The 13,242-nt window shown below is 36.1% G+C and overlaps 1 protein-coding gene across 8 annotated transcripts in view; it reads right to left on the bottom strand.

Annotated features, from left to right (window-relative positions):
* The window catches only part of CDK8 (cyclin dependent kinase 8), a 151,246-nt gene that overhangs the window by 54,409 nt on the left and 83,595 nt on the right, over positions 1-13,242 (bottom strand). For 6 of the 8 annotated variants that reach the window (XM_009426760.4, XM_509595.8, XM_063792002.1 and 3 more), the window contains 2 exons: positions 13,138-13,213; positions 1,615-1,725 (listed from right to left, as the gene is read on the bottom strand). In XM_009426760.4, coding sequence (XP_009425035.1) covers positions 1,615-1,725; positions 13,138-13,213 — 187 coding nt within the window. The remainder of the gene's footprint in view (positions 1-1,614; positions 1,726-13,137; positions 13,214-13,242) is intronic. The other 2 variants (XM_063792003.1, XM_024348484.3) reach the window with 1 other exon arrangement.

Genomic DNA, 13,242 nt, shown 5'->3' with positions numbered 1-13,242 from the left:
TTACAGTAATTTTTTTCAATATAGCATCATTTTCTGCAATGCATTAGATAAACTAATAAACTGGCTGGGCTCAGTGGCTCAGGCCTGTAATCTCAGCACTTTGGGAGGCCGAGGTGGGCAGATCACCTGACATCAGGAGTTAAGAGACCAGCCTGGCCAACATGGTGAAACCCTGTCTCTACTAAAAATACAAAAATTAGCCGGGCTGGAGTGCAACAGTGCGAACAGGACCCACTGCAGCCTCGACTTCCTGGGCTTCAGCCCCATGAACAGCTGGGACCACAGCATGTGCCACTGAGACCAGCTAATTTTTTTTATTTTTTGCAGAGACAGGGTCTTGCCATGTGACCCAGGCTTGTCTCAAACACTTTGGCTCAAGTGATCTTCCTGCCTTGGCCCCCCAAAGTGTTGGGACTACAGGTGTGACCCACTACACTTGGCCTAAAACTATTCTTATCATAGGTCAGAAAACAAAGAACTAAAAGTCCCAAGAGATATTAAAATTTATTTTCACACCAATCTTATTTTGTAATAGAGCTCTCATCCACAAAAAATTCCTCCAATGCAAGATTATGGCCAATTCAAGTAAGTACAATACAGTCATGCATCACTTAATGAAGAGATACATTCTGAAAAATGTGTCGTTAGGCAATTTTGCAGTTGTGTAAACATCACAGACTGTACTTACACAAACCTAGATGATAGACTCTACTACAAACCTAGGCTATATGTTATAGCCTCCTGCTCCTAGGCTACAAACCTGTACATGTTACTGTACTGAATAAGGAAGGCAATTGTGACACAATAGTAAATAAGTGTGTTATCTAAACATATGTAAACATAGAAAAGGTACAGTAACAATATGGTACTATAATCTTAGGAGACCACTATCATATATGCAGTCCCTAGTTGACAATAACATTATATGGCGCATGACTATACTGTATTTAACTACTGCCATTGAAAATAAGAATTAGGATATTAAATTCAATTGTGAATAGTTAATAATTAATAATAGTTTCCTACATTTGTATATTTATAAAACTTTTCAAATACAAGATTGTTCCTCAGAAAAACGTTGTTTAAAAAGGCAAGAAAGTATTACATTTTACAGATGGGGTAAACTACAGCTTCAAAGCCATTAAAAGACTTGCTTAATGCTATACGACAAATAATGGTAGAACTATTAGATCTCTCCAAAGATAGCATATTTGTCCTCCTACATGAGGATACCACCTTCTCATTTTATGTTCCCTTTATACAACGAAATAAAAGGAAATATGCTACTTTTCTATTTTAGAGCAAAATTTTATATATATTACAGTTGCTTTTTATTTTATCAAAAAACTATATGAAGCAATATTGAATAGTTGTTGAACACTCTTTAGATTCTATTGTTTTCTTTAGTATCTGTTAAAAGATCAAAGTGACAATATTGAAAAGTAATAATACAAAGTCAAATACTCTAGCCTTCGTCATGCCACCAACCACACTCTATGAGGTTACTTTTATTTTAAAAACGTAAGTCTCATAATAAGCGGAACACCTAACTGTTTTTAGTTACTCTTAACAATCCCTGACTGTTTGCTCATGTCTGCCAGCAATTCACCTTACCCAGAGGTCATGTTCAGCATAGTCAAACAGAAGCCACACCTTCCTATCAGCATGAGACAGAAACACCTTTTGAAGAGAAATGACGTTTGGATGCTTAAGCTCTCGAAGTAACTGCAAAACAAAGGAGATGCATTAACAATTTCTGTCACAAAAATAATGTAAAAAACCCCACACCATTTGTAATTCAAAGGCAATACAAACCCACAGGTAAACAATCTTAAACATCTAATAAGCACCCACACAATTTTGAGACGGATACTTCAGTAACAAATGAGAAGATATCTGTGAGGAAAAGACACTGAACAGGTATTATCTGAGTAAATCTATTTTGTTGTTGTTTGGTTGGTTATTTTAATTTTTTGATTGTGGTAAAATATATCTAACATAAAAATGACCATTTTAATCATTTTTAAGTGTACAATTCAGTGGCATCCTATAAGTATATTCACAATGTTCTGCGATCACCACCACTATCCATTTTAGAATTTTTTTTGTCATCCCAAACAGAAACTCTGAATCCATTAAACCAGCAGTTCCCAACCTTTTTGGCATCAGAAACCAGTTTTGAGGAAGACAAATTTTCCACGGATAATGGGGTGGAGGTGCAGGGCGGGGGCTGGGGGGAGGGGCAGATGGTGGATGGTTTCAAGATGAAACCGTTTCACCTCAGATCATTCATTAGGCATCAGATTCTCATAAGGAGCATGCAACCTAGATCCTTCACATGCGCAGTTCACAACAGTGTTCAAGCTCCTATGAGAATCTAATGCCACTGCTAATCTGACAGGAGGCAGAGCTCAGGTGGCAATGCTCGCTTGCCTGTGGCTCACCTCCTGCTGTACGGCCCAATTCCTAACGTACCGGTGCTGACGCAGGGACCCCTGCGTTACACAATAATCCCACCGCCTTTTTCCCCAAGGCTCTGGTAACCTCTACTCTACTATCTGTCCCTAAGAATCTTCCTAATCTAGATATTTCATGTAAGTGGAACCATACAATATGTATCCTTTCATGCCAGGCTTATTTCACTTAGCCTATTTCATTCTTTATGGATAAATATACTCCACTCTATGCATATCTAAGATATATATATAGATATCACATTTTGTTTATCCATTCATCTGTTGATGTTCATGGATTGTTTTCACCTCTGGTTATTGTGATTAATGCTGCTATGAACAGTGGTATACACTATCTGATGAAAGTCCCTGCTTTCGATGCTTTGAGCATAAACCTAAAAGTGGAAATCCTGGATCAAATGATTGCTCTGTGTTTAACTTTCTGAGAAACCACCAAACTTGCAGCTGTACCATTTTACATTCCCATCTGCAATGTATGAAGGTTCCAATTTCTTCATATCCTCACCAACACTGGTTATTTCTCCCTTTTTTCCCTTAAAAATTAACATATATCCTAATGAGTATGAAGTAGTATCTCACTGTGGTTTTGGTTTGCATTTGCCTAGTCAATAATGGTGTCGAACATCTTTTCATGTGCTTACTGACCATTTGTAGATCGTCTTTGGAGAAATGTCTATTTAGTATGTCTTTTGCCCATTTTTGAATCAGGTTGTTTTGTTGTTGCTGCTGAGTTGCAGGAGTTCTTTACATAGTCTAGATACTAATCCCTTATCAAATATATGATTTATAAAACTTTCTCCCATTCTGCAAGTTGTCTAGGCTTTGACATCACATAACAATTGAACTTGAAACAAATCTGTAGTTTGTAATCGTTTTTAGAAAATATCAAAGAATATTTGCAACATTAGAAGATGCAACATTCATTAACATCAATTATCATATGAAAATTAAGTTCTGCAACCCTGTGAGATACAGCACCTAATTTCAGGCATTTAAATTACATAGTAAAGTTGATTAAAATTTTGTAACTTTTCATAAAATAACAAAGAACTTAGAAGCATCCAGGAGAGCATATTTTCATGGGTTTGTGCTTTCTCATCTCATAAAAGGATGTTATTTTATTTAAAATATTTTGTCTCCTTATCTTATGATAACCAAAGTGGCCTAACAATCCATCCAGTAAAAAAGCACCCCTAACCCTGCCAAGCAAAAACAAAAACAACTGCAACAACAAGAAAAAGCCTCTCATGAAGCCCGATACTATGTCTTTATCAGTTAAAACAGGTTTCAACAGTGCCTTCCAAATGTGCTTCAAATACTGGACAGCCAGGTGAGAAAACCAAGATCTTAAAACTTGTAACTTCAGTGCTTTTTGTAAGAACACTGCCACAAAAATAAGAATCAATGTAAAGTTAACACTATATTGGGGGCTTTGAAATAAACTTCAGCAAAGACTATAAATCAATTAAATATTCAGTCACATATTAAAGATTATTCTCTGGTGTGATAATTATTTTATTCAGAAGCAAGATTAAGTTCAGGTTATATTATTTCTGCTTTTAGAATATAATTTTCAAACTTATAAGACTTTGGCAATTATATACCAATCCTCAGAAACCTAAACGCTAATATCTAAAATTGACCATTCCCTAATTAATAAACAACACAAATAACCTGACAGGGAAAGTCTAGACTTTGTGGTAATCCTGGATCTCCCAGCTGGCTCAAAGAGCCAAAGCTCATGCTAAGGTAGTCTTAATTCTAGTTCAGTGTTTTTCTATTATCTCAAAATTGGAACACACTCCTAAGCTAGACAGCTATTTCAAATTCTTTCTAGTAATTGGTAGGGTGTAAATTATAAAAAAACAACAAATTCCAAAGCATTGGCAAAAGAGCTCCACAATTATTAGAAACCTACATTTAAAGTTATTCTTAGTGTCTCCTGAATTTTACTTCCAATGAAAGGTTTCACTTCACTCCTGTATTCAAAAAAACTGCAGCAACAATTTGATTAAGCTCTTCTCCCAGATGCCAAGTATGGTACTAGGCATGTGACATGTATTATCTCATTTAATCATGAATTAGCCCCATGAAATATTTATATAACCCCTATTTTACAAATGAGAAAACAGGGGTTTAAGGGGGTTAAATAATTTGCTCAAGGTTACATTCCTAGGAAGTGGTAGAACCAGCAATTAATAAATTAACTTTTAAAACACAAAGCCAGTACTTGTAACTACTATGGTCTAATACCAATACCCCCCAAGAGCTAACATCCTAGAGGAATGGATTATGTCTGGATTATGTGTCTTTACAATCCAGAGACATAAATGTCTTAAATATATACCAGGTGGCAAACTTGACAACGGCAGGCACTACGTATTCATTCTCATGGCTGCATGGCCAGCTCCTAGCATAATGCCTGGTACTGCAGAGGCCTTTATTAACTATTTGGTAAACACACGAATAAATGATTGTGTAAATTAACAAAATGCACAACTAAACTAAAGAAGGACACACAACCTACTCTGGCTTCTGATCTATGAACTAAGATCACTGCTTTCTTTATAAAACCAATCTACTGTGTTTTACTAAAATTTACTAAAAATATAAAAATTAGCGGCCAGGCACAGTGGCTCACGCCTGTAATCCCAACACTTTGGGAGGCCGAGGCAGGCGGATCATTGAGGTTCAGGAATTCAAGACCAGCCTGGCCAACATGGTGAAACCCCATCTCTACTAAAAATACAAAAAATTTGTTGGGCGTGGTGGCGCACACCTGTAATCCCAGCTACTTGGGAGGGTGAGGCAGGAGAATCGCTTGAGCCTAGGAGGTGGAGGTTGCAGTGAGCTGAGATCACACCAAGGCACTCTAGCCTGGGTGACAGAGTGAGGCTCCATCTCAATACAAAAAAACAAAAACCAATCTACTTCATTAAATATCAATTAAAAAAAATTCATCTATCTGATTAACCAGACAACAAATCTCTGAGAGTAAAGACTTCATTCTGGGTAAGTAACTACTGCCGGAGTAGTGAGTAATAGTGTTATGGACTGAACTGTGTTCCCCTAAAATTCCTATGCTGAAGCCCTAACCCCCAGTACCTTGGAATGTGACCGTACAGTCACATGCTGCATGATGATGTCACAGTCAATAATAGACAGCATATATAAGATTATAATGGAGTTGAAAAACTCCTATCACCTAGTGACACACAACCTTCATAATATTGTAGAACAACGTGCATTACTCGTGTGTGTGGTGATGCTGGTATATACATACATGTATCACGCTGCCAGTCTCATACAAGTCTAGCAAATATCATTATATACAGCACACAATATTTGATGATAATAAATGCCTCTAATACTGGCTATGTTTTCATTACATTACACTTTTTATCACTATTGTAGAGTGTACCCCTTCGACTTATTTTTTTTTTTAAGTTAACTGTAAAATATCCTCAGGCAGGTCCTTCAGGAGGTAGTCTGAAAGGTACTGTTATCCTAGGAGAGGCAGCTCTATGTGAGTTATTGCCCCAAAGAATTTTTTTTTTTTTGAGACAGTCTCATATTGCCCAGGCTGAAGTGCGGTGGCATGATCTTGGCTCACTGCAACCTCCATCTCCCAGATTCAAGCAATTCTCATGTCTTAGCCTCCACAGGCATGCACCACCACACCCAGCTAATTTTTGTATTTTTTTGGTAGAGACAAGGTTTCGCCATGTTGGCCAGGCTGGTCTCGAACTCCTGGCCTCCAGTGATCTATGTGTCCACCTCGGCCTCCCAAAACTGTTGTGATTACAGGCCTAAGCCACCATGCCTGGCCTCCCTGAAGACTTTCTAGTGGGATAAAATGTGGAGGTGGAAGACAATGATATTCATGATCCTGACCCTGTGTAGGCCTAGGCTAATGTATATGTACCTTAGTTTACAAAAAGAAACATGCATTTGTATGTTCATTGCAGCACTATTCACAGTAGCATGGAATCAACCTAGATGCCCAGCAACAGTGGACTGGACAAAGAAAATGTGGTACATATACACCATGGAATGATATACAGCCATAAAAAAGAATAAAATCATGTTTTTTGCACAACATAGATGCAGCTGGAGGCCATTACCCTAAATAAAATAACACAGGAACAGAAAACCAAATACCACATGTTCTCACTTAAAAGTAGGGGCTAAACATTGGATAAACATGGACATAAAGATAGCAACAATAGATACTGGGAACTACCAGAGGAGGGAGGGTGAGGTTGGGGGAAGGGGTGAAAAACTGTTGGTAACTATGCTCCGTATCTGGGTGATGAGATCATTCCCACACCAAACCTCGGTGACATGCAATTTACCCATGTAACAAACCTACACATGTGCCCCCGAACCTAAAAGTTGAAAAAGTAAAAAAAAAAATTTTTTAATAGAAAAAAACTTATAGAATAAGAATACAAATTTTTTGTACAGGTGTACAATGTGTATTTTAAGTGTTATTACAATAGTGAAAAAAAGTTTATAATGTAAAAAAGTTACAGTAAACTAAGGTTAATTGAAGAAAGTAAAATATGTTTTATAAACTGAATGTAGCCTGAATGTGGCCTAAGTGTACAGTGCTTATAGTCTACAGTAGTGTACATTAATGTCCTAGGCCTTCACATTCATTCACTACTCACTGACACCCTGAGCAACGTTCAGACCTGCAAGCCCCATTCATGCTAACAGCCCTATACATACAGGTGTACCATTTTTTATCTTTGTTTTGGGGGGACCTTGAACAAGAAAGAATTTGGGACGAATCCATAGACAAAAGGGAAAGCAAGTTTATTAAGAGAGTAAAGGAATAAAGAATGGCTACTCCATAGGCAGAACAGCCATTTTTTTAATCATTTATTCCGTATTTTTACTGTACCTTTTCTATGTTTATTCCACATATTTACCATACCTTTTCTATTTAATATGCTCAGATATACAAATATTTAGCATTGTGTTACAGTTGCCTATAGTATTCGGTATAGCAACATGCTGTATAAGTTTGTAGCCTAGAAGGAATAGGCTACAAACAGCCTAGTGTGTTTAGGTTCTACCATCTGGGTTAGTGTAAGTACACTCTGCGATGGCAGAACAATGAGATCGCCTAATAATGCATTTTTTCAGAGCATATCCCGCTAATTAAGTGATGCATGACTGTATTTGGAGATAAGGCCTTTTAAGAAGTAATTAGGTTAAAATGAGGTCTTTAGAGTGGGCCCTAATCTAATCTGACTGGCGTCCTCCCAAGAAGAGATGATGAGGACATACAGAGAGACACCAGGAGTGTCTCTGAAATGACCATCTGATGAGACAGGAAGAAGGAGGCTATCTGCAAGCCAAAGAAAGAGGCCTCAGAGGAAACTAACCCTGACAACATCTTGCTATAAGGCTTCTAGCCTCCACAACTATAAGAAAACAAACTTCTGCTGTTTAAGCCACCCAGCCTGTAGTATTTTGTTAGGGCAACTAAAGCAAACCAGTACAGTAAGTAACTATTACTACTGAATAAGTAAAACACCTTTGTTGGTGGTGGTGTTTTGTTGTTGTTGTTTTTAGGGAGACATATTAGGAGACAGACAGGTCACTTTGGGATTAAAAGAGAATGGCCACTGAGGATTGGTGATGGAACTGTCTCAGTGGACAATTACCTTGAAGTAAATATTTACATTGAAGAAACTCCAAAAGACCTGGGAGCTGTGCTGCACTTAGCAGGGCTAACATTTACTAAATGCCTACTACACGCTAGGCACTGTCCCATTTTACAAATGGGAAAACTGAAACACAAAGAAATCAAATAACTTGTTTTGGGTCCTACAAGCTAGTAAAGTGGCAGAGCCAGGGTAAGAGCCCAAGGAGTCTGGCAAGGTTGTTACCCCTCATGCATTCCTGTGTGTTTGACGCTGTGATGCTGAGAGAGTATGCAGGCTTTCCTTGGTGACGAAAAGAACTTCAGCACTACATGACACTATTCGGAGGCCAGAGCATGTAGATCCTAGTTTTTAATACTGTAGAAGTTACTTTTTGCCTTTTCGAAGACTTTGTGTTAAACTATTTTGAAAACAGCTGGGTGCGGTGGCTGCCGCCTGTAATCCCAGCACTTTGGGAGGCTGAGGTGGGCGGATCACGAGGTCAAGAGACCATCCTGGCCAACATGGTGAAACTCCATCTCTACTAAAAATACAAAAATTAGCTGGGTATGGTGGCGTGTGCCTGTAGTCCCAGCTACTTGGGAGGGTGAGGCAGAAGAATCGCTTGAACACGGGAGGCGGAGGTTGCAGTGAGCCGAGATTGCGCCACTGTACTCCAGCCTGGGGAAAGAGTGAGACTTCGTCTCAAAAAAAAAAAAAAAAATTGAAAACAGAAGGTTTAAAGATACTCATATAATAGTTTCCATCACAGAAACCACCTATGTTTTCCCAATTCTGCTAAAAGAAAAAAAAATCTTATTTTCTGAGTTCTAAGATTACTGTTTTGACTATGTAATTTACTGTAAATTTAATTTATTCCAGCTGTTACATACAATATCACATTTAATTTGAACTTCTATAGTACAAATATATAAAAAATAAATTAATACTTCAAACTGTGTCTTCTCAATAAATATCATAATGGTGAGAAAATGGGCTTAAAAAGCCTAATATTCACAAAACTATATTGCATTCTAACATTAAAACTTCATAATATAGCAAAGATAAAAAATAAATTCTTAATTTATAACATGAGTATGGTGACAGTTGACTTGAAATCACTGTAAAAAAATAAGGAAAACAATTTCAAAATTATTTCAATATATTTAAACCTGTGAAACCTTTTTCAACCAAATTCTTGCAAATTGATAAAAACTGAGGTATGCTTGGCCGGGCACGATGGCTCATGCCTGTAATCCCAGAACTTTGGGAGGCCAAAGTGGGTGGATCACAAGGTTAGGAGTTTGAGACCAGCCTGACCAACATGGTGAAACCCCGTCTCTACTAAAAATGTAAATATTAGCTGGGTGTGGTGGCGCGCACCTGTAATCCTAACTACTCAGGAGGCTGAGGCAGGAGAATCACTTGAACCCGGGAGGCGGAGATTGCAGTGAGCCGAGATCGTGCCATTGCACTCCAGCCTGGGCAACAGAGCAAGACTCTGTCACAAAAAAGAAAAAAACTGAGGTATGCTTAGGTTAAAGTAGAGGTGACTAGAAAAGTCAAGTCCAGAGCTTTACCTCTGCTCCCCCATCACAACTATAAGGCAGCCTTGTGGAATACTGATGATTCACCCATGTGCAGTTTGAAAAATGTCTACACTAGGAATTACAGCTCACAGGAAATTTTGACAATGTATAAGACAAATCACTTAACAAAAAAATGAAGATGAAGATATGCAATGCTCTTTGCTTTTAGAAGAAATTCTCAGAGTTCCTCCCTCCCTCCCTTCTACACTTACTTACAGAGCAAGGACTATACACCACACCTAGCACAAACTGGGGAAGAAACGCATTACAGTCTAGAGGGTTGGGGAACAGATAACAAAGTAAGTAACCAGGCACACAGATAAAAAGAACCCCCTCGTAATTACATTTGTAATGAGTGTTATATTAAAGAAACAAACTGGGTGTAATCATAGAGAGTTAATGGAGGTGAATGCTGGGGACACACAACTTCTTCGAGGAAGAATTAAGAAATGTAAAGGAGGAAGGCCTGATAAAAACTTGCCAGAAAACATGGGAATTATTTCATTCTTAACTTTTTGTTATACAAATTTCCAAACTAAATAAAAAAGAATATTAAAACAAACCCCTACGTACCACTAGCCACTCACAGCCAAACTTGATTTATTTATACTAATATCCACTCCTCCCAGCCAACCCTGGATTATGCTGAAGTAAATTCCAGTTATTGTATCATTTCACCTATAAATATTTCAGTATGTATCTCTAAAATACAAGGTCTCTTTTCTCTGACCCACAATGAAAATAAATTAGTAATCAGTAACAGTAAGTTATCTAGAAATACCTCACGTTTAAAAATTAAGCAATATAATTCGAAATAACTCATAGATAAAAGGAAAAATTTCACAAAGAAAACTGAAAATATTTTGTACTAAATTAACAGAATAAGAAAAAAATTATATGGTTGCTTTTATCTATGCAGAAAAAAGCATTTGATAAAATTCAATATCATTTATGAAAAAAATTCTTAGAATCTAGGAATATAACTTCCTAAACTTGATTAATAGCACCTATGAAAAACACGCAGCTATCATTATACTGAACAGTGAAAGTGGAAATATTTTCCTCACAGTTGGGAATAAATCAAAGATAACTGCTCTCACCACTATTCAACATTGTGTGAGATGGCCTAACCAGCTCGGTAAAGAAAAAAAAGAAACAAAAGCAGAAATATGGAAAAAAGTAAAAGTATCCCTATTCATAAATGACATAATTATGTAGAAAAAATCCCAAGCAATCACCAAAAACCTACCAGTGAGTTCAGAAATGTCTCAGGATATATACTACACTATATATATATATATTTTTTAAGTAATTATATAAATAAATAAAATAAATAAATAAATAAATAAATAAATAAATAAAATGGAAAGTATATCTTTCCGCTGGCTTGAAAGTCTCAATACTATTATTCTTTGAATTGATCCAAATTATAATCTCAACAAGCTTTTTTAAAAAAAAAAAAACTAATTAGCTGATGTAAAAATTTGTATGATAATGCTAAAGAACCTAAAATACCCCAAACAATTCTGACAAAGAATAAAGCTGGTGGCCTTACACCACCTGGCTTCAAGTCTTGCTAGAAAGGTAGAGTAATCTATTGGTATAAGGCTAGACAGAGAGAACAATGGAATGAAATACAGTCCAAATGTATACTTTCTTTTTTTGCAAAGGTGCCAAAGGAATTCTATGGCAAAGGATGTTTTCCAAAAATGATGCTACAACTGTACATTCACATGGGAGGGGGAATTCAAACTCTGTATCATACCACAAACAAAAATTAATTGAGTATATCATAGACTAGAAATAAAAAAATTATAAAGCATTTAGAAGAAAATATTGGGAAATATTTTCACAATCAGTGGGTACAGATTTCTTCAGCCACATACAGAAAATAGCCATAAGAGGAAAAATTAGTAAGACTTCATAAAAATTAAACATTTCTGTTCATCTTAGATTGAAGAGCCATGATCAAGTACATTAAAAGTAGGCTTTCATACTTCTTTCTGTATTTAAGTGCATTTATAGTTATCACGATATATGCAAAGATAATAGCTGTTTCTGAACTGAGTTTTTTTTTCTAATAAAAAACAGTTTGTTAAAGACTAATAAACAAGAGAAAAGCATGTGAACAATAAGCACACAGCTCAATGAATTTTCACATATATAACCCGTGTAACTAGACCCAGTGCAAGATCAGAGAACATTACTAGCACCCTGAAGCTCTGTATTCCCTCCAAGGGTAATCAACATCCTGACTTCTAACACCACTGACCATAGTTTAATGGCTTTTAACTCTTTAAAACTGACGAGTATATACAGAATAGATGTTGAATAACTGACAGTTAACATACAGACACCTGGTCTCAAGATTGAAAAGTATTAAAAAAGTATCAATTAAATGAACTACATCTTTCAGCATGGTCTACCTTTGGTTAACAATATCCTCCATCTCATCCCTATTCTTCCCTCATGAAGGTAATTCTTACATTCGTTCCCAAACCTGGAACTTTCCTTGATTTTCTACTTTAGTTTAGATGTACACCCTTCTCCATTCCCATATACTTCTATCACAGTGCTTGACATGCTACTCTTAGATTTATGAGTCTTTTTCCTCAACATAGTGTAAATTATTTTTATCTACTTGAGTTGAAGACTCATTGGTACAGAATCTTAGTAAACTTGCAAAATTGTTTAACATTTCCAGGTAATAATAGACTATTATGGGTAAATATAATAGAAGGGCTGAGAGCAACAAAAGCAAAGATTATAATATATATCCTAGAATATTCTGTGTAAAGCCAGAAAAGACACATTTGGACCCACAGTTTTATAACAGTAAAAACTGAAGAAAAATCTCAAAAAGTAACGCTCAGTTTAAATGTATGGATAACTATTAATGCATTAACCCAAAGACTACTTCCCTTTGGAATCAAAATGAGATTCTAATCACAATATGGAAAACTATGCTTCCAAAATAAAAGGGCATAAATGTTTACATACTCAAATGAACAGATACAAGCAATGAAAATCAAATAATACAACCTCATTTTAATTTGATGTAACTAATGACATTAGTCTCATTCTATTAAAATAAAAATATTAATTTTCTATGGACTAACATGCCACTTTTACTGCTCTCAATGAAATAACTGGATCCTCTACTATTAGTGACAGGTATTGGGAAAACATGTATTTATATAAACAACTGAAATTTACTTTACCCCAAATAAAGAGTTTATATAGACAGAACTACATGACCCCTTTACTTCTCCTTAATAAATAATATTTTTCTACATATAGTTGATATAAAAATATTCACTAACTTTCAATTAATATGACAAATACAATACAGAGCCTTATATAGTTGGTACTCATAAGTCAGTTGATAATAACGATGATAAAAAGAACTTCACTTACTGCTATTTCTCTACATGCCGACATAGAGATCCCAGTTCCTTCTATTTGTTTTAAAGCATAGTCTTTATCATCCTTCCTGTAAAAACAAAGTTATTTTAATATATA

This window comes from Pan troglodytes, chromosome 14 (genome assembly GCF_028858775.2).
Source record: "Pan troglodytes isolate AG18354 chromosome 14, NHGRI_mPanTro3-v2.0_pri, whole genome shotgun sequence".
NCBI classification, from domain to species: domain Eukaryota; kingdom Metazoa; phylum Chordata; class Mammalia; order Primates; family Hominidae; genus Pan; species Pan troglodytes.
This window is presented reverse-complemented; position numbering and strand designations above follow the sequence as displayed.